The sequence below is a fragment of the Ylistrum balloti genome, unplaced genomic scaffold (assembly GCF_031769215.1).
Source record: "Ylistrum balloti isolate Yb309-2 unplaced genomic scaffold, AGI_CSIRO_Ybal_v1 Utg370712, whole genome shotgun sequence".
NCBI classification, from domain to species: Eukaryota; Metazoa; Mollusca; class Bivalvia; order Pectinida; family Pectinidae; genus Ylistrum; species Ylistrum balloti.
The window spans coordinates 165,645-189,311 of NW_026782425.1; the positions used below are offsets into that span (position 1 = coordinate 165,645).

Here is a 23,667-nt window from a genome sequence, read left to right on the forward strand (position 1 = left end):
GTTGAAATTGCTGTAAAATAAAATAATCAAATTAATTATAACAAACTGCGTTTGAAAGGTAAAACAAAGCATTATTCTGCTTTAAAATACCATGCATCATTGTAATTTGCGCGTAACAGATGCATTCCAAGTGGAGTTCAACAACTTCCGGATGTAAGTTTAAATTATGGTAATTGCAAATAACGTGATAATGTTTTTTGTAGTTTGAGTATCTTAGTGTATCAACGTGTTCCTCTTTATTATTATCAAATGATCTGCCAAAACAAACATACAAAATACATGTGAACAAAGGATACTGTTTTAGAGCGCATGTATTTTCCTTTTTGAAACTATCGTGTTCAAGTTTTTTTTACTTCGTGTATGTTTTTATTCTAACTGGCCCCTATAATTACTGTGCCTGTATTACACCAAAAAGCCATTTCCCTTATGTATAAATTTACGGAAAGTCAATAAACTTTAATTATTTTATTTTCAATGAGACTGACGTGACTCTCAGAAACATCAAGAAAACATGTCAACATAATCATAATCCAAACTCAAACTCCATAACACTAGGGCGCAATATGAACAAAATAAAGACTTACAAGGAAATCCCTGAGAAAGTACAAGGAGAACAAGACCATGTGTTCTGAAGAGTAAGCGTTTTCTGCTTCATCGCCGACACCCGCCTTGTAAACCTTGGCCACTCAAGGTATATGACAACGGAATCAACAGGCAAATTAACGATAATCAAACACGTTCATATCGCACAAAGAAATGGAATATTTCTCAATGAGATCACTATGGCAACTATAAAACTTCTCCATGATTTTCACCAACATGCATCTTTTGAAACCTGTGTCACCAGTTTGTCCATCAGTTTGTATGCGTATAGTGTTTCCATTTGCCACATTGACTACGAGTGACAACTAAATGTCGATTGATGTTTAAATATTGACAAGGACCAACAACTACTATCATATCAACACATCGACACCTCCGACACTCCGTAAATGTACCAATAAGTCGAGAAGATAAACTCACATGTCGAAAGTCGAGACAGGGTTGTCTTGGTGCTCGCACGATTAAGTCTGTCTTTCTGAAAAGAAAGAAAAAAAATATAAAAAAAAATAGATATATAGTAACTATGTAAAACTCTAAGAAATGGAAACTAAATGAGAAATAGGGACTACATGAAACTTCTAAAAAGGAAAGAACTTTTTGTTCTTAGATAACTTGTTATTAGAACTACCATGCACGGCGCGTGAAGGCATACCTTCCTTCTTATAATAGCTGAGAACGTATAAAGGATAGGATTCAATGCTGAATTGATTGGTAAAATGAACACAGCTGCCCAAGCGTACACCTCAGGTGGGATGTGATGTCCAGATAACGCCATGATACCTGTAAAAAGTTGTAGTCAATACAATTTTATAATTCGAATTAGTAAGGTAACGAACGTTTTCATCAAAATATGAATCAATCATCATCATCATAGCATAACTTTCATAAATGGAAGTAAAACCCATTATATCATCTTTACGTCATCAGTTTCTTCATTGAAAGATTTACTTTTTCTTACGTACCCATTATTCCAAGAGGAAACCAACACAAGAAATCTGAGAAAACCACAAGAAAGAGACTTCTTGCTATGGCCGCGTCCTGAGAACGTCGCTGGGATTTAATCATTTCGTTTGTGCTCGATACCTCCTGGTAGATCAATATCTGCCCAACAGCTATGCAGATGAAGACGACGAAGTTCATGAAAATAAAAATTGCGGTTCCATATTCCCATCCGGCTGGCCATTCCCGGGTAAGAGGCAAACCCAAACAAACAACAGACCTGGAATAAAACTGACCTTTGAAATAGTTGATTGGAAGTAACGGGATCACTGCAATAGACCACGTGATCATCCAAACTGCCATACAGGTAAGAATGGCCTTCTTCCTGGTGAATTGGACTTGTCCGAACACAAATTTTACAGAAACGAAACGGTCTATAGTTATCAGCAACAAAAACAAAACGGAAGACTCACTAGACACCGTTGCTAGGACACCAGCCATTTTACAGATATTGCTGTTACGCCAGTACAAGTCATTCCATATATACCTGCCACGAAACATGGTATCAGCGATGGCAATAATTAACATATATATACCCATACAAAAGTCAGCACATCCAAGATTCAAAATAAAAATTCCATGACCTTTTCTTAAACTGATACGATCATATATAAGTTTGTATATGATCACGCATGCGTTACCGACCAACGACATACATCCTATGATCCACAAGAAAGACCGAAGGTGGTCTTCTCGCATCAAGTCAGCACAAGATGAAAATTCGTCTTGGTAGGGATGGCAGTTTTCTTCTGTGACACTGCTTGGCTTTACACAACAAAACATGTAGGCGTCTGTATACAATTCTTTTAAATTACTTAGTCCATTGAAAATACCATCAGAAAAGTCAAGAATATTGTTGCCGCGAATATCAAGTACAGCGAGTTTCTTAAGTGAGGCAAACGCGAAATTGTCTACTTTTCTTATTCTGTTTTGAGTCAAATTAAGGACTGTTATCTTATCCAACCCAACAAAAGTCCTGCTCTCTATCTTTGAGATCAATGTATTATCTATAGTCAACGCTGGTAAAGCTGCCAATCCATTGAAGGCGTTTGGATGAATCGACAACAACCCTGCGTTACCCTGGAGGTGAAGTGTTCGAAGATTCTTAAGACTGTGGAATGTCTCAGCAACAAGGCTTGTCAGTGCATTGTAACTTAGATCTAAAGTGTAGATATTGCTGAGATTTGCGAAATTTTCACCTGTTAGGTATTTGATCGAATTTCTTGACAGATTTAACTCTGCTAATACAAATGTTTTCAATTTTGGAATCCCTTTTGAAAAATCAGATCCGTTGAATGAGAGTTTCCGTACGTTTGAGAACACCATAAACGTGTCGTTTGGTGCCGCCTTAATATCAGTACATTCAGCGGTCAGTTCGTTACATACACAGCCAGACGGGCACTGGACATCGCACAAATCCTCATCGTCGCCCTCTGGACATTGAGGTATCCCGTCACACACTTGCACCTGGCCAAGGCAAATGTTACTGTTGTGACACCGGCATAGGCCTGCACACGTTCTATCTACAAAAACACACGCTGTTAATATATGCACATGTGAATGAGCAAAATAACGGAACGGACCTGACATAAATCAGTAAGTTTTTATTTACTTAAGTTCTATGATCTCGTATATCGGGATTTTTTTTGGCGAGTTCAACGACCATTTCTAAATCGCAAAAATAAATCGCCACGTTTCCTTTTCTATTGTAAATGCATTAACAATACATATGTAGGCTTACTTACATAGAACTGAACATTTTCTAGTCATGAATTCTATGACAAATAAATCTCGTATCTTAGTGTGACTGCTCTGTTAGATCTCCAGTTGAAGTTAGAACCTACACTGGTATATAATTCTACGGGTAAGTTATGTCCATTCTGAGGTATCCAAATACTTCAAGAGAGACCTTTCAAATTTTTGAGACGAAGAACTCCAAAAAATGAAATACGCAAAAATTGCAAAGGGTTACATTTTGGAGATTTTCGCAAGTATATATTGATTTACAGTATTCAATACATTTGTACATACATCACGGTATCAACTTATATGATTTACACTACATTTCAGAGCTTTTCATTTTATTCATGATATCAAATAATGAGCAAACCAATAACTTACCACACATTTCTTCGTCCTCTCCATAAGAACAATGTTTTTCGCCGTCGCAAAGAAATCGAACATGGATACAATAGCTATTCCTACATTTAGCAAAGTCTTCTGGACATACGAAGTCCGCTGCAAATGAAACAAACATTCGGTAAGAGAATAAGAAATCCACTGAAAATAAATTATAAATTAAGATACAAGTAGTTTAAACAATGTCAAATTTATTTATGGTTGGCTTTTTAGCACAGCCAAATTCATGTTTTAATTCATTTAATATTTATATTCGTGATTGCCTTTTTGGACAGTGCATGCATGTTTACGTATAACAGTAAACCAGACAATAGACGTTATTGACTAGTTACTTACAACAGTGATCTAAGTGTGACAGATCTCTGCATCCTTTTATTTCACCGTATTCGTCATAGTCCATTAAGCAGTACTCCGATTTATCCACAGAGATACCACTTCTGCACAGAAACCTCATAGACTCATTGACGTCATCTGGAAAAATGTGACACTCGCATAATTAATTTACCTGCATGGCAGATGGAAACAAATGGAGAAATCACAGGCAACCATTGGTTATTATCATCTTTTGCAGAAGTCGCCAAATACATAAAATGAAGTTAGAATTTAGTTATCACATGGTGTCTTCATCATGAAGTTATTATTTGCCGGGTACTTTTACTATAAGTCAATATACATTGAATATCGTACAAAAGACACACAGGTGAATAGCGCCTTTTAATACAAATCTAAGGTTGGAGACAGCAGAGCTATACAATGAATTAAACTGAATCATACGGCTGTTTGTATAAACATACAATGAATTAAACTGAATCATACAGCTGTTTGTATAAACATACAATGAATTAAACTGAATCATACAGCTGTTTGTATTAACATACAATGAATTAAACTGAATCATACAGCTGTTTGTATTAACATACAATGAATTAAACTGAATCATACGGCTGTTTATTTTAACAGATAATGAATTTTTTAAAGTATAATATATAATGAAAATAAACTGATCAGTGTTAAAACGATGGACTTTTGTAATATACAATCAAACGCTGTATCAGTTTTACTACGACACTCTGAATATCTTATGAAAAACTTCCTTATAAATTCCATACTTACCATTTTCGCACACTAAAGGATCGACTTTGAATGCTAGGTAGCTATTTTTGCCCCCAGATAACCCTGCATACAAGCCTGTTATAGGCAAGTCATCGTGTACCGCTATATTGCCTTCGTCCTCAAACACACTGTTGACATCCACCACGTACCATTCGTCAAAACCAGTGGTACAATTACATCTGAGGGGTAGGCATGAAATAAAAACATAACCCACATCAAAATGAACGTACTTCATTTCCCCCGTCCTATGTTAACTTTTACATAAGGTTTCAAATTTGCTACAACCTCCACAGTTCAAAAGATATGTACATACTGGTTATTTTCATTCCTTTTTCAAAGATATGGATAAACTCTCTATTTTCGTTCTTTTTTCGAGGGACAACAACATCTATCTTTACAAATATATTATAGAAATAACTCACTAGATTAACCTGTACACTGATATAGATGATTCTCATCGTGTTCATAAAAACCCGTTAGAATAATATGTCCATTTAAACAAAATGTCGAAACCGATGAATTTTTTGGTTATTTTTTATTTAACCTGGCTTTGCATACTTTAACCGAATATATTGAAATACCATTACTAAATAATAGATGAAGTTAACAGGAGAGAAAGAAGAATTGCACCTGTCCACATTTGTGTCGCACTTTTGAAACAGAGGACAGGAACATGTGCCGTTCAATATTCCTTCGGTATCGGAATCATGCCAAACACCATTACCACCCTGCCATTGGTAGGTCACTTTAGGGGTCATATGACATTTTGCCGTAATTTTCTGCGAACATCTGTATTTGCTTTTTAAAATGTCAATATACAACATGGGAATTCTGTACCCGATGGTGTCGTAGATATTGTTAACTTCCTCAATACGCCATTCCTCATGATCATGGTGAACTAATGTCTTCACGGACGTCTTGTCGCCTGACGTTGAAAACATACACTCTACTTTGACTGGTGCTGTAATGACAAGCAAGAGATTCGATTTGTACGAATCGCTCATCTGCTCGGCACCTTATAGGAGACGATGGTGACTTTCATCTTCATCCAAAATATTATGTGCACTCTCTACGGTTATGGTGTGTGGAGGGGATTGCAAAACTCTTTGTATCTTTATTTTCAAAATAAAAGATATTAGCAGTATATTAAATATTAAATAGAGAAATAGAAGCAACCACACGAAAAACATAAAATTATATAGATAAAAAAACTGAAAACGTTGCATTACATGTTCTTATTGGATATCAAAGGTAAATTTTAGAACAAAAGAAATGGATTTATCAGACCCTGTTGAATATTCATACTATCTGTTCCTAAAGTGACAAGGTACTCTCCGTCCTCTGCAATTCCTAAACTCAAAAGATCATTGCATGACGACTGCTGTTGTCTTTGACACTGCTGACTTTCGTCCTCTGAAAACCGTCCTCCACAATCAATATTTCCATCACATTGCCGAGTCCCACGAATACATGTTTGATCATAACACAGGAAATTTCCAGCTCTACACGTATCTGAAATGACAAAATGAGAGGATAATATATACTTTCTTCAAAATTCAAACAAAAGTGATATTTGTTTTACACAGGTATATCCCAAAATGAGACATCTGTTTTAAACGGATATTCTTTTTCATTCTAATATTAAACTTGTTGTATAGGAAGACCACTAACGAAAGGAAAGCAAAGTCACAGGTATGGTCTCTACATATATTTAATATATATACAAAAATACATATATATATGTTTTTATTAAATTGCAATTAGTCGGGTAGCTGTTATCTTATCACTTACCCCTGAAATTCGAAACAATTAAAACAAACAAAAAATCCTCCTCTTAGATTGGAAATACATCAAGAAAATTCCAATATAACAACATAATCATAGTCCAAACTATGGGATGGGGTAGATGATTGGATAAATGTATTTCACCTAACGCCTTTTCATCATTTTTGTTTTCGATTTTGATTTCCAATTATTTTACTTTAAAATGGTTGAGTTGACGACGTTCAGTGATTAAACTTGACTTTTAAGTGAAGGGCTGTATTTTTATTAAAAGCAACCTACAACAAAATTATCTAACAAGCCATTCATTCCTTTTCCTTCAAAACAACAAAGAATGTATGCATACCGCACAAATCTCTGTCCTCATCCGAACCGTCCTCGCAATCCTGCTTCAGGTCACATACCATCCTTTCATGTATACAGCGGCCGCTTTTACAGCGAAATTCACCTTCTTCACACTCACGATGTACTGAACATAGAACAACAAGCCATTAACCATTGATCAATACATTAATAAATGAGACATATTATTAGGTACCAACGCATTTATATGTCATTTCACTTTAATTACACTTTGCTCCCGATGGAGCTGTTGATATGAAACAAAAAACACAAATGATTAATACAAACTTTACATCTGCACTACTTCATTTATATATTGCTACAGTGGGAATACAATTCTCATTAATGAAACCTGTTCAACTTCACTTCTTACCACAAGCTATTTCGTCGGAATTGTCCTGGCAATGAGAAATGAAGTCACAGAACAGGCTGAGAGAGATACACTTTCCATCATTACACTGGAACTGGTGTGATGCACAAGTCGCATTAACTACAGCTTGAATAGAAACCAAAAATCGGTAAATACAACAATCGGTAATCACAACAATCGGTAATCGGTAATCACAACAATCGATAATCACAACAACCGGTAATCACAACAATCGGTAATCGGTAATCACAACAATCGGTAATCACAACAATCGGTAATCACAACAACCGGTAATCGGTAATCACAACAATCGGTAATCACAACAATCGGTAATCGGTAATCACAACAATCGATAATCGGTAATCACAACAATCGGTAATCACAACAATCGGTAATCGGTAATCACAACAATCGGTAATCACAACAATCGGTAATCGGTAATCACAACAACCGGTAATCGGTAATCACAACAATCGGTAATCACAACAATCGGTATTCGGTAATCACAACAATCGGTAATCACAACAATCGGTAATCACAACAATCGTTACTCGGTAATCACAACAATCGATAATCACAACAACCGGTAATCACAACAATCGATAATCACAACAACCGGTAATCGGTAATCACAACAATCGGTAAACCTATCGACACCGTTTGATTATGTTTCATTATCAAGCTTTTTGCGATCGTACGTCATAAAAAGTATGATTTAGAAAAGAAATAGAGTAATTAATACAAACAGTAAGTGACATTTTGATTTCAGAACATCGAAAGTATAACTGTCTTCCTACCATGTGATCAATTACAACTGAAATGTTACCACTAAAGTTAGTACTTACTACACCCATTCTCGTCACTGGCATCACGACAGTCTCCTGTACCGTCACATACAAATTGACGTGAAATTATCTCCCCGTTGTTGCAAGGAAACATAGAACTTGTAGCGTTTATAACGGAGATTATCACCGGTGAAATGTCCTGACTTTCATTTTCTATAACAAAATTGTATAATATATCAAAGTACTTAAAAACACTGAAACAATATCAGAAAAGATATAGTTACCACGGCGACATTTTTTTTTCATTTGACAAAAAATTAAATGAGTGATTCCACTACCTTATACAATATTGTTCACAAACTATATACGTTAAGGGTGATTCAGGTATAGTGGATAACACACTCGACTATCATTATGGCGACCAAAGTTCGAATCATTGTCTTCATTTTTTTCAAAATTAACATCGTGAATCACAACCTAGTCTTATGGTACATTCTTGGACTGGGTTCCTTTCAAGGAAACACTCCTGGTAATAACGAGGAACAGTACTGTAGCACAATAATTGTGAAGTAAGTAACGTATATAAAAGAAAACATGTAGAGTAGGATGAAAGTGGATATCCTGTTTCTTTACACAAAGCCAGTATGCTACATTTTAACACGCTATATTACCATTCGTATCTACGAAAGTTCCCATCTCACAAATGTAGCTAGGGATGCGATCGTAAGCACAGGCGATATCGTGCCAGTTGTCCAGAGAATGAATGCTAAAAAGTCGGATGGCGGTACATCGCTCATTTGCAAGGCCATCTGGTTGTGAGGTAGATGTTCTAGGATCTTTAAACCTGTCAATAAAGTAGCTGTTATGAATTAAAAGATTTAAAGAATTTCAATTTAAATAATTGATTTTAAAAGATCTCCCGGGACATTATGTCTTTGAATACGAACGCTTGCGTTGATATATTGAATTCCTATCAATGAGAGCCTGCAACAGTCCTACGTTATCATGGTGTATTAGAAGACTAACTGCATCTTTGCTAAATCTTATTATTTAAAGTACATACCAAGCTGTGTATGTTAACGGTGTTCCGTCAAGCCATTCATAATGTACATCATCGCCATCGAATGTTTTGTGGAGACCTGTCAAAGAAAAGGAAGAAATAAAGCAAGTTGCAAAAGAATTCGTAAAAGTTTTCGGAAATGTGTAGACAATTGTTTTAGGAATACGAATGATAATTTTACCTATATAAGCCTCTCCATTGTCAACTCCGCCCCAGACTTTGGTCATTAAGTAGTGGATAAATGTCATTTCTTGTATGGAACCTATGCTGACGAGATGGCCACCCTTTAATTCACACTGGTCTCGACTCTGTACCCACGACACACCATGCAAGGTTGTATGATTGCTGGTCTCCGTGAAGAGGTTGTAACAACTTCCTCCCATCCTTTTCCATTCTGGGAAGCAGCCTAAAGTGATGTTTATTGTAAGGTATTTATACATTGGTGAGTCATTGTAAAAATAATAACAAATAACCGTCCTCTACTTTATTTTATTAATTGCCCCGACACCTGAACTGAGACTGCATAGCTATATCACAATTTATGGGTCATGCGACGTTTTCATCGGGCAGAAATCATTTCAACGTCAGCTGCTCATCTCAATCTTGTCCTACAAAAAAACCAAAATAGACAGCTTTCCACCAAACTATATGATAAGCGAGATGATTTCAATTACCCAATTGTGGATTTTCCATTTCTGGATAGCAATATACCTACACCCCAACCTAAGGTGGTGACATGTCACAATTGATTCTATACATCTTGTTCCCATTATCACGATTTTCGTGCATTAAATCGTCCACTGACGGACACAGGGTTTCAAAAGATGCACGTTAATAAAAATCATGGGGAAGTTTTACGGTCGTCATAGTGATCTCACGGAGAAACATTTATTTTTTGTGAGATGTGGAGCTGGATGTGCTTCATACTTGATACGTGGTTCCATTGTTGTATACTCGTTTGAGAACGTGACTCTACTTACTTGGATTGATTGGAGGTGTCGTCGATAAATCAGAAGACGTTAACACTTCCGAAACACCTGTTGTTTGGTGGAGTTTTTGTTCTCCTTGTACTTTTTTCAGGAGTCTATTTTGTAAATCTTTCTTTGGGTCATATTTTGCGTTATTTTTATTGAATTTGAGTTTGGATTATGATTGTATTGACATGTTGGTATTTTCTTGCCGATTTTATCGTATTATTATACATTATATTGACATTTCCTTCGGTCACTTTATATTTTCCTTAGTCGACTCCTCAGCTTCAAAATTTAGTATCTTAGCTTGATTGATGACTCCTAGAAGGACGAAACAGCTGTTTGCTGCATTTTTATAAATCGTTTAGCTCTTCTGTATCAAATTCTAAATTGGTATTGAAATGTGCTATTCACTTGCTATTTCCGAAATATTCCCTCGGGTTGGTAATATTATTATGATATAAGTTCTTACAACAGAAGTTTAAACGTGTGACGTTTCGATGACAACGTTAGTGCTAATTCGCTTCACGCTCGCCATTTGAATGATGAAGTTGAATATTGACAAAGAAACTATTGTAGTGATATTGTGTGTCTTTTAGAAGTCTCCGACACCTTTACACATTACCTTCTTCTGTTATTTTTATTGCCGTCTGAGCTGAATCGACCAATTCATATTTCCCAAAGAAACCCTTGCCACTGCCGTCACCAGCTCGAAACTCGACTTGCATGGTGTGCCAGCTAGATACAATCGTGTTGTATTGGCGATCAACAGAACACATTTTGGATATGAGGGATAATTCACCATCAAGCGCTACGTCGTACATGGCTATGAATGACTTCACACATGATCGATCGCTGTCATAAATGTCTAGGTTGAGTATATGTAAACGGACGTATGTTCCAAACGTTCCTTGGATGGTCCAGCTGCATGTGTCCGCCATGGATATGTCGGCCGGAAATCCAGGTGTACCTATATATGCCGACTGTAGCGTACACGTGGTTATACACTGGCCTGATTCAAGTCCACATCCGGGCACGTCTTAGGAAAAAGAATGGTAAGCAATCACGCTGCGGTTATACAAATAACCATATTCATGTTGTTATGCAAGAAAAACCAAAAACCACATGTTACAGTGTCTATAACACATAAAGAGGTATGTTGATGAAGGTCACTTTTCTTATATCTGTATAATGTACAACTACATGCAATTTTCCATCGAACTTTTTACCGTTCGTTTAATTAGCATTTGATACTAAGAGTTAAATGTCAGAATTCGGAGCTGTTTCAAGTTTTATAACACCTGCAGACAAATATTTATTAATACTGAATTCAAATGGCTTCCCTCTGAAAGTTCTTAATCGAATTTTCCCGTAAGCTTTACAATGCAATACTCTCAGCGGTGGATGGCGCTTCTTATTTTCAATAGTTGTTAAATTAATTGAACTCGCTGACTGGATAATCAAACAAACGTTTATGTAAAGAATTCATCCATCAAGACATTCTATTTGCTTTTATAAATATAAATGGTCAGTAAGGAAGTTTGAATTTAGCTGAAATATATTTTTCTATGTCATCAGAATTCAGTATAAACTGATAGCTTGAACAGTAACATTTATGCCGTCAAGGGACGTCACGTGATATACATCAATAATAGAATTTATGTGAATGAAACAAGAGAGTTTCTCAAATCGGTATAAGGATCCATGATTTTTTATTGATAAGAGCTGTCTTATATATATCACTTACATATCTCGTGATTGTCTTGTTATTCAGTGAATGTACCCATGTAATGATTTGTTCCCATTACGCACGTGTACTATAATCTATTGTGACGTCAGGTTCGATAATGAAACGTGTTACTCACATATTACGGTAACAATAGAGACTATGGACATAAAGCCGAAATTACTTCAATATTTTGATAATACATTTGCCTGAATAATCGATCGTGTGTTAAAAGGATTTTAAGTTCGTTTTCATTAAATCTGTTTTTTTTCAATTAAACAAATATTTTAACTTCCAAAAGTAGTTTCATAGATCATATATCAAATCAAAATGACTACATGCGTGCGTGCGTGTGTGTGTGTGTGTGTGTGTGTGTGTGTGATCAATGAGGTATTAGCGACAAACGAATTGTTCTATTGCAAAGCGAAATCACATACATTGTATATATATTGTACATAACAGTCTTACCACTTTCTTCCACAGCGAATTCAAAACTGCGCTCTGAAGACTTTGAATACAAGAAACAGGACTGGAGCTCGACGTATAAAATTGGAAAGGATGATATTATTATAGATTTCTGAAACTGTTCCACAGTCGCAGTCTTGGTTCCGTGTGATATGCTTATATGTTCCTCTGGCGTTCTGTATATCTTAATCTCATCACTACACACAACAACGTTCTCGGTAGTGTCTCCGGCCTGCCAAATAAAAACGTTGCCAGGAAAAGCTAATAAAGAAGATAACATGTGCTACTTTACCTCCCTGACTTCATTCACTTGGTTGTTTAAAAGTTTCAAATGATCTGCTCCTATTTAGGATAAAAACATTTCACCCGTGACAATATGTTTTATGAAGAAGCAACCAGGCAGATGGTAATATTTGAAATGGTATACATAATTAATACACAGAACGGAACAGAACTGTCTCGCTGCCTATGCAATAGTACGTTTTATCTATTTTACAAGTGTTTACCTTGAGGATATCATTCCACTTTACTTTACTTCCTAAAGCAATAAATATTGCCTCCAGTTTGACAAACTTTCCTGGACGTGCAACTATTTTCCAAACGCAGTGAACGTGTTGACCGTAACTCAGGGGAAATGAAGGAGAACGGAGGTGTCGCACGTCCTTTCCAGGAAACAAAAGTATATCGCCGCCACATTTGGACATATCCGTTATACCTGTTTGATAAAGTAACTTTATGTGGATAAACATCGCAGATTTTCTACCACTTAAGTATATAATTACACCACAGACTTAACATGATATTCTATCTATGTAGACAGGTATGGGAAACACCATATGGCCCCGTTACTCATATACTGGTTGGGCATGGAAATACGAGCAAATGCTAACAAAACGTTACAAATATATATATACAATTAGTCAACATTTATTTTATGACATTTACGTCATTTTGTCGGTTCAACATTCACTAAAAATAGTGTTATATGCTCTGTAGCGTCTTTCACTGGCACCGTCATGACGATATGTTACGGATTGAAAATGGGGCAACAAAATGGATACATCCGTTTACTATTTCCCATCACATTTAAGTTTTAAACTGTCAAAATATGTTTTCTTAGTAATTTGATAAACGTTATCCCAATTTTTTTAATAGATCGCAAAATAACACTTCTCAAGACTCGTTTCGTAAAATCGTGTACAAAAATAGAGCTTATTTAAGATCCTACATTATACATATGAAATTGAAAGGCGTTATCAGAATAATATTCTTTAAGAAATTGTTTTTGTTTATATTGGTTTAAAGACATCGCAACAACCAGGATCACAATACAACGGGGTCAAGAAAAACGCCAAGAGTGAAAGTAAGAACAAGACAGTTGATAGTCAACTAGCTGATGTTATAATAAGATGAAAATTACAAAATAATGACCAGTAATATAGAAGTTGACCTTGAGCATAGTACCATGAATATCGACAATATCTGATAAAATGAAAATGATAAAATTTTAATAAAAAGTTTTTTCATGATTCAATCATATGAAGGGTTGAATGGCACACTATACCAGATGGTTCTGATCAATAATGACGCTAACTTTGGACTTGGCGTCCTGAAAAACAAACCCATCCGATATATTGTTCACGCTTTGATTTATCACTCAGGCATTACGAAATGGAGTGAGAGATCAAACAAGACGAACATAGGCAATTCGAACTACACAGAAAACGAGGACCAACGACACACAAGACATAAGGAACTAGTGAGGGAAATAAAAAAACACTCACAAAAACTGCGAATGTTAAGATCAAACAGAAATGCAGGAATGATGATAAAAGAATTCAAAAGGACATTTTGTAGACTGCTTATATACAACTGTTGTTAATACTGTTGTGACCTCTTAGAGTCAATTATTTCATCCATTAAGTACACATCTGGTGCTAAGAGCTTCCAGAGAATAATGCCACTTATACACCAATAGTTTAATAGGTTTGTATATTATTTTTGTTGACGTAACCAATTTTAACTGGAACATTTCACAGCTTCTCTTAAAAACAATTTTTTCTTTGATTCGAAATTTCTCTTACCTATGAAACAAAGACGGTTTCCAGCAAAATTTGTCCAGGTGGTGTCCCTAACCCAGGACGAGGCGAATGCCCTATAGTACCGATGGCCTACGTGTAAGATACATGTCTCCCTTTCAGCATCGTGACTGTAGCTGTTGAAACCTTTGTCGACCACCAGTTGACGGCATTCTTCTATTGTTGTATTTGTTAATGCATTTTCAGGGGGATGTACAGCCCACCAAGAATGATATTGTAGTTCTTCAAAACCAAAATCCAAGCTACCGTTCTCACACCGTATGTCACGGAGACCTGCATTGTAAAAGTTAACAACACTGCCTTCACACATATTTCATAAGTAAATAATATTCAATATAGGAACAGTAAAACCATTGGGATGTAATTTGATTATAAATGTAATGCGATTTCTGTCCTTTTCTTGATTTACATATATGGAAATCACAGATTTGGAAACCTAAGTATATAGTTTTGTTCCAGCAATTATGTCCTGAACGTGTATACGTGTAATGCGTTTTTGTTTTGTAGATAACGAGCTCGAGAGAAATATTCCAGCCCTATATTCACTTAAAGATCTTAAACTAAAATTCCTCCTCATAAACAGATGAATCCTTATGATTTTTCGTTGTTTAACTTGAAACCTGTCTAAAACATTTGCCGAATACCTCGTTTAGGAGATCCTATTATTTCAAGCTTTAAACAAGCGTCGTTTTCTGTTCCAAGAATGTCTATGTGAATGAACCTGGCCATTAGTTCATGATTGAAGACGAAATCTTGAATTGCCGAACTCTCATAGTGGTCAAACGTCTCAAAGATCTAGTAATGAAAACAAAGTAAATAATTTCTTAACAGTAACTGGATTTACATAAGACGTTATATGATTCACAATGTAAGTCACTGTTTCGACATGAAATAGTAAAATAAGAACAAAAGAGCGATTATATTCAAGCGTCAATCTGTTGATAAATTCACACCAAATGACAACAATGGCGGAAAGCATAGCTAGTTTTAAGCAAACGAAAAAAGGATACCAACTTTTTGACAATAACGGGAAATTCTGACATCAGGACACGAATATATCAAACACATATTTGCTATGATTTTCCTTTTATCCAGCACACTGAATTTCCTAATAATCACTAAAAGGCTGTCTTTTGTGTACGACATTTTGAAATATTTGCTTTCGTCTTGATTTATTCACTTTCTTTAAAGTCAAGACTAAATAAATATATACTATGATATCTTAGTTAAATACAAGGATGTTAATGGGTTTGCCTCCTTATTTGGTATTTCATATGTATTATTAAAGGCGCTATATCTATGGTCGTGTTATGTACCCCTTCAATAGATATCTTAGTTAAATACAAGGATGTTAACTGGTTTGCCTCCTTATTTGGTATTTCATATGTATTATTAAAGGCGCTATATCTATAGATGTGTTATGTACCCCTTCAATAGATATCTTAATTACTGTTTAGGAATCATAATGTAATAATTTATTATTTGCCAAGATTTTCACGGGAGTGTCTGAAGAGTACCCACAACACTATACAAACCTATTGTGTATATGATAGTACCTTAAGAAATCCTGGGGGATCATGATATGGTGTAAGATCGTTTATATCGTTCCCGTATTTAACGACAAATCTTTTCAGAAGTTTTCTGGTGTTGCCCTCCTGCCATCCCTGTACACGAAGTCCTTGTAAAACCACGGGAATGATAAAGTCTACCTAGATTTGAAACAAGAGAAAACCAAAACTTATAACAGGGCGCCCAACCTTTTCCACCGATAAACGATTTTCCTTAACGCATTATTCACATCGCTAATCCAATTATTGACTTAACATCTTAACATGATTGAACTGAAAACAAATCTAATAATAGGTGAGAAGTTGTTAATGGTTTGCGGTTATATATCAACTCCAAATAATACTACAATGCATACTTGATTAAGCATGAAAAAGGAAACATCATTATATGTGATAATCAGTTACATTTTGTCGCATGTTCGCATTAAGTCAATAGTCCCTCCCTTTCAACTCTTATCACCAAACCCTACAACAGCATCCGCCCAGATATTACCCTGAACCAAGGAACAGTGTCGTCATAACGTGGACACCACCCTTTGCCTGGAAGTTCCAATCGTCCGTCGTCAGACATGACATCATCGGCACTGTTGGATGAGGAGTCGATCTGGTAGTCAAACACATCGCCAGACATCATACCCATGTGCTGCCCACGACCAGTCCCTGTTGAAATATGAAACTTTTTGCTAACATTATTGTAAGGCAGATAACTGCGTTTTAAGAATACGTTTCTAGTTTTGATATATAGAATATGATATATATATATATTATCAAACACATAGCCTGGTTGTATTATTATTAATTAATTTTTATCACAATTGTTTACGTTGACTCTGCGATAACCTTTTTAATATCTAAGAGGTTCAGTGCTGTTTCTCCTGATGCTTGTTCCCATTGTTCTATCTTAACACAGAAATTGTTTTTCAATATTAATGGAAAAGTTCGCGCTTTTTTTATATACGTATTGTATGTTCACTCACTTTTTCCAATGACTTGTAGTTCATTAATTTCTAAGAAATAAAATTTCCCTGCGTTATAGAAAGAATCTGTGGAGTCGAAATTCCTGACCGTGACGTATCGGCCTACAATTGGACGCCGGCATTGGATTCTGAACGCTACGTGCTTGTGTGTGTGTCTGATGTCGTCACATCTAGTGGCTGCGTAGTCCAGGAAATCCCACTGGTTCTTACTCACGAAGGACCCGACTTGCCGGAAGTTTACAGGAAACCATACTGCGGACAAAACATGTAAAAGTGACCGTGCCTCTAATGCATTAATTGATCTCTTAATTTGAATAGATAAAAATATCGACACACTTCCCTCTTTACTCTGCACCAGATGGTAACATAGCAATGCTATAAACTTACTATTTTTGCGGTACACCCGTATTGCGTGAACTTCGTACCATTCTTGGATGTCTACCTGTAAAAACGGTTTCAGCTGAGGCCTAGTTGTCACAAAGGAAACGTCACCTGCGAAAGCAAAACCTGTACCGTTAAAAAACTTTGGTGTATGCAATGCCTGTGCAATTAAAACAAACTAGTGTCATGTCAACAGATTTGTTATTTTCTTTTGATATGTGACATCCTATGTCATTCTGTAATGGCAAAAGAGCTCTACAGAGTTTATCGTTCTAATATATGGTGTCGTATGACAGTGTCGCCTTACCAATGATTCCATCAGTCGCGAGGTAAGGATCATTTGCAGCATTATACTTGTAGGAGTAAGCTGGTTTACCCTTCTCAACAGTTTCCAAATCTGGGTCTTCTACTATAAAATAATGTAATATATAAATATGATAGTTGATAATGATTTTATTTTTCCAAATTATAAATATTATGTCAAAATGATGATTTGTAATATAAACTAATGTCCTTTGATAAAAAATACAAATGTATGTCCCCCTTGGAAAATTTTGGAATTAAGGATATACACAAAAAGACGTACCTAAATATAAAACCAAGCATTATATTTGGTTATTTTCTGATACATTGTTGATTACGACCAATATGGAAGGGGCATGAAGAATTCTACATTTCAAGACGGAATATAAAAAAGTTATAACTTCTGTTCTTGGTGCCGCGTCTCTACCCGTTTTTTTTTTTTTTTTTTAGGACGGTACATTTATGTCATGGTTGTTGAAGAAGATACAACAGAAGACATGCTCTCATCCCAAACAGTTGACCTGTCCTGTAATAATTTTCTTTCATATTTCTTCCCAGTTGAGATAAAGTAAATATTACTTATGGCGATGTGATTATTATACAAATGAACATCAAAACAGACATTTATAATCATTTGACTATACATACAGCAAGAAGGTACATCGCACTTTTCTCTTGTATCCATATCTACAAAGCACATGGGTTGTTTCTCCTCAGGCCTATAGTCCACAGTGCCACAGTAATTCTCCTCCAGTTCGTTATACCAGAACCTAGTATTAGCGAACGGGTTGTTTGGTAAATCTGACCAGTAAATACAAGGTTTACCACTGGCCGAAGTATTGTGACGTCCGTTATAGGAGGCTCCGAGGTCATCTTGATAATAACACTCACGGCGAGCTGTCATACAAAAGTCGACCCGGGATATTATTCCATTCGTATCAAGTGAAATAACGATATTTAATGGTGCCGAACGGATAAAAAAGTAATATCAAATATAACAAAAATACAAAAACAACACAAGTTCAACCTGTTTGAATCATTTTCTTAATGTACTGAAGACAGTGATAGGTAACCTTTCTTATTTACCCAAAAGAATATTTTCAATGAAGCTTTGTTAAATGATTCCTAGAGATTAACATCAAATCGTTAGAATTCCACATTGTCGAGCAGTATTATCATACCAAGACATTAAACGTAATACGTGCATTTATTCCAATACCTGTAGGTTTGTAGTAACAGTATGGTATTCCGACATGTCTTTCTGTCCGGGTGACGTTGGTATGGTAACCAGAAAACTCCCAGTTTAAGTGTTCGTTTGTCATATAGAAGACCTCTTCCTTTACATCCATATTCTTTATGTTCTGACAATAACTTGCAGACGCACCCTATCAAATATTAATTTATATTCATTGTGAGCTTATTAAAGAAATAACCGGGCTACGATGGCAACTGATGTCTGTTTTTTATCTGAATGAATTTCAGGTGATGCTTTCAGGACCGAAGATCAATTTTGAAAAATATGTGGTGAAACTGTTCATGAACCGATTTCTTGCCGTCCATATCACCCAATAACGTAACCCAATTGAAGAAATACCAATGGAGTATTAACTAAATGCATGATAACATAACAGAGGTATCAGATAAACAATGTAAATAGGCCAGGCTTCTTGGCAATTTGACAATATTTAGATCTGTGGGTTTTACCTTTTTTTCTATGTTTATATTTATTAACATTAAAATACTTTATTTCATATTTCATTGATTTTCGGTTCAATCAGCGAAAGCCGAAGATTGAAAATCATATCACCTGTTGTTTTCAATAGGTATATCCTTTCTTTCACTGCAAAATGTTGGGTATTGTCTTTTTATATTCCCAGAATAGACAGAGTATTTTCAAATATTAAGTTCTTATATATTTATTGTATCTGCATTTTCATATCAGTTGTTCTTAAATAAGCTTATATACAATGACCCTAATGGCAGTAACGACTGTTGAACAGCTCCTTCAGTCGTTTCAAACGACAAGCAATAAAAGTCATTTTACTGACACCAATACATCCTTTGTAAGTCAATTCACATCTACCAGATTATTTCAATTCAGCAGCGATGAACACTAAAGACATTCAGTAATTATCAGTTTAAACGAAGTGTCATCAGTTTTTACACACGATATCCCAAACAAAAGGACACCTTATATCATGATATTTTGAAACTCGTTGATTTCTATGGCAGATTTTATCTCCTAATTGATGTCGTTTCCACGCGATATATGACATATTCAAATACCTTTTCCCAAGGGTACAATAAAGGAAAATAAGATCTCATTTGATCTGATGGATTAAGAAGATTGAACTAATCGCACGCATAACAATCAGCAGAATTTATTTCCATGAGGCTCTCTTAACAACAGATTAAAGCAACGTTTCATGAAAAGCTGCAATTGTCTCTGAGAGTAAACAGTTGAGTGCTACAGGCTTTATTCAGTGTTTGTATGATGACTTTACATTTCAGGATTGATGATATATACAACGAAACATACTCTGTTTTCTTTGTGTGTGGCTAATTAAAGATAATCACGATCGCATTTGAAGCATTATACGTAGCCAGTGTTAATCAGCTAACAAGACTTTTAATAGCCATCCTATCATTCATGTCATGCCCACTGGGTTTCACATGTTTACCCTTGATATTATGAAAACGACAACAAATAGATTAATATTTTTTCAATACTGTCAAAATAAAAGATAAAGAGATATTTCCCCAGGTATCACAAGATATTGATGTGGTATTTAGGTACTATCGATCTTTCACTTCTTGTTACTGTTTGATTTTAGATGCTATACCACACTGAAATCGGTTGAATTTTTATATTTTTCTCTTGGGGTCTTCGACCTATGAACAGCCAGAGTCAATTGGATTGTTTTTGCCGGTGCCCACCTCACTGAATACCATGCATGGCATTCACAGAAATAAGGTTCAAATGCCCCAGCCAAAGAAACATTTACAACAGCCCAGAACTGTCCATTTCTCACCTTCCGGAAATCAGTTGATTTTTCTGTTTGTTTGTATATTTGTTGGGTTTTATCGACTCGTGAGTAGCCATACTTACTTTGTTCTTCTTGTAATTGCTAGTAGCTACTTCACTTTCCAACATACGGGGTGCTTAACCCAGAGCAAGGTCAAATCAAGGATAATCGTAACGGATGCTTTATGTTCTGCCATATTAATTTCCCTAGTTGGAATTTTGATTTCGCCAATGACCGAGATGCCACAACATTCAGTCCCTTGAATAGCCCCCATATAGACCCGACATGTCTCCAATTGAGCATTTATGGGATGAGCTGGACAGGCGTATTAGGAAATGACCGAGATGCCACGCTTAACGCAAATCAAGATGGGTAGAGCAATTGCGATGCTGAAGTATGTCATAGCCAAACTGCTGTCGCATAGCAGACCGTCTCTATACACGTTTCCATGTACTGGGTTAGTTTCTGATCATCCCAGGAGCGGACGTCCGCGTGTAACGACCGCACGACAGGACAGGACGATTCGATTGTCACACTTGCGCATCAGATTCAAGACTGTTGTAAAGACTGCGCCGCACACCTTCGGTACTCATGGCAGAATCATTAGTGCTCAAACTGTCAGGAACCGCTTGCGTACCGAGAGAATCATGCGCGCCAACCTTTTGCCGGGCCAGCTCTGACACCAGAGAGGCGGCAAGTGCATCTTGACTGGATGCGCAGACATGTCCCGAATAGGTTTGGGATGCGTCGGTGGAGGTGTGCAATGTTCACCGACGAGTCTACATTCTGTCTGTATCGCTCAGGCGGAAGAAAAAGGGTATATCGCAGACGCAGTTAGCGTTTCGCCGACGCATGTGTAGTTGAACGCGATAGATTCATTTGGGCTTCTGCAATGGTTTGGGGAGGCACCTTCCATTGCGTAAAATCCCCTTAAGTGGTCCTGGATCCAAACCTCAATGCAATTCGAAACAGATTAGATCCTCCAACCACACGTCTTTCCACTTCTCAGACGTTATAACCTAATTTTCCATCAAGACAATGCTCGTACGAGTCTGCCGATTTTCTCACGGCAAACAACATTCAGCCCTTGTAATAGTCCCCGTATAGACACCCCCCCCCCCCAACTAAACGCGCAAGCATGAATTCAACGCATAGGAGAATCCGACAGGGATTCGTGCAAAAGATGCCCACACCTGGTACTGAAGTGTCATTTTGTTTTCCGCGGGTATCCCACTTAGAGTAACTACTGGCGACACGAATGACGACACACAGACTTTTCTTCTATAGTATTGTAAAGAGTAGAGTTATCCCTTGATATAAAATTATGTACAAATTTCCAAAATATTATAGGCTATTGATTGCTTTATTTAATTGTGCTTTTGTTTTTTGTTAAGTATAGTTGGGTGACTGGATGGCGCAATGTAAACACACTCACACTCGTCTTTTATTTAGACAGCCGGTGCTGTCAACTTTCCTTCCATTTTAACATAACATTGTACTACTGTAAATCGAACAGTATTATTCGCGAATCCAAATCCCAATATACTTTTACGGACGTTGTCCACAAATAAATGACTTAGTAGTATGGTACCCGCGAAATCATGTGTCCGCGAATAAGACAGTCACTGATCTTTTGCGAAATTAGATACTCCTTTAGATAAAGTGATTGACAATACATTCCCTAACATCCAAACATCCGATGTCTAGATTACAGATGGTACACACTGCTAGTGGACTATTCGTCCCCGAGGTTTGCCGTAACCTGTATGACACGTTTTAGTTCGGTTTAGAATACACACATGTACATTACGCTGTTCTCAAATTATCAGATATATGAATATTTACTGAATTATGGGGCTTGTGCATTTCGCCATCCAGATTTTGACTTTAATTTTGATCAATTTTGGATTTTCCTCTTCGCATCATGGACGAGTTATAAAATGACGACACACCTGTAAGATGTAGTTTAATTCAATATTTGATTCCTTTTGTATCTTAATTAAATTTCAAACGTATTGTGCTATTCGCTTCTGTGTTTTTCTGTACAACCATAGCACTTTACAGAGCACTTTAACTTAGTGGCTACTTTGCACTGGATCTGCTATCCATCGGCTTTTGATATTTCATTGCCAAATTGCAGGTATGTGATCAGAAACATGTCGTCTGATACATGTGATTCGCAAGAAAAAATATTATCTTGAATAATGTTTTTTTTTCGGAAAGAAAACACACCTTCAACGGCACAGAGAGAAATGTATTGGTAGGCAAGATATCATTTGGAACATACCTTCAACGAACAAAGGGAAACTCATTGGATTTCGAATTGAAATTCGCCAGTTGGAAGATATTATATTAAACATACCTTCAACAGGTCAAAGGCAAATTCCTGGGGTAAAGATATTTTATATAGAAATTCACCAGCAGGGAAATATAATATAAACATACCTTCAACAATACGAATGGAAATTCACTTGGTAGAGAAATATAATCGTCAGACGGTCCATCATTCCTGCAGCAGTAGTGCAGTTCCAGAAACGTCCCATTGTCTTCCCCATAACTTAGTGATGGTAGTATGCCGCCCATATCTCCCGTCTTGAAAGTGTATCCATTTATTGTTATAGAGCCGTTCATAAAATCTACAAAACAAGATCACACAACTTATCAACATATATCCACGTGCACATGTATATATTTAGATTAGATCATTATTATCTTTATGGCACCATATTGGAAACAGAATCGAAATAATTCACAATTACACATGAATTTCGGAGATTTGCAATACACTGGCTCACCATATCAAAGATTATTCAAAATACAAAATGAATTAACCTGTATCATAGTTATTTTGTCCATCCATCCAGGACTCGTCAGTGATGCTAAGGGCCTGAATTTTGGATCCAATGAGGAGACTAAGGAAATTTCGAAGTGATCTTAGAGTCGAATCTTATTTTAGAA

The 23,667-nt window shown here is 36.2% G+C and overlaps 1 protein-coding gene across 1 annotated transcript in view; it reads right to left on the bottom strand.

Annotated features, from left to right (window-relative positions):
• Positions 1–300: 300 nt before the first annotated feature.
• Positions 301–23,667, bottom strand: part of LOC132557710 (uncharacterized) — a 28,082-nt gene continuing 4,715 nt past the window's right edge. The window contains 27 exon segments of the mRNA XM_060222230.1: positions 301–375; positions 1,256–1,383; positions 1,566–3,125; positions 3,724–3,840; positions 4,078–4,212; positions 4,855–5,033; positions 5,485–5,815; positions 6,160–6,366; positions 6,983–7,105; positions 7,352–7,474; positions 8,194–8,346; positions 8,805–8,977; positions 9,197–9,272; positions 9,375–9,599; positions 10,790–11,203; positions 12,359–12,587; positions 12,862–13,070; positions 14,440–14,727; positions 15,099–15,249; positions 16,011–16,163; positions 16,516–16,682; positions 17,000–17,251; positions 17,387–17,491; positions 17,688–17,789; positions 18,332–18,580; positions 18,903–19,068; positions 23,155–23,345. Coding sequence (XP_060078213.1) covers positions 301–375; positions 1,256–1,383; positions 1,566–3,125; positions 3,724–3,840; positions 4,078–4,212; positions 4,855–5,033; positions 5,485–5,815; positions 6,160–6,366; positions 6,983–7,105; positions 7,352–7,474; positions 8,194–8,346; positions 8,805–8,977; positions 9,197–9,272; positions 9,375–9,599; positions 10,790–11,203; positions 12,359–12,587; positions 12,862–13,070; positions 14,440–14,727; positions 15,099–15,249; positions 16,011–16,163; positions 16,516–16,682; positions 17,000–17,251; positions 17,387–17,491; positions 17,688–17,789; positions 18,332–18,580; positions 18,903–19,068; positions 23,155–23,345 — 6,281 coding nt within the window.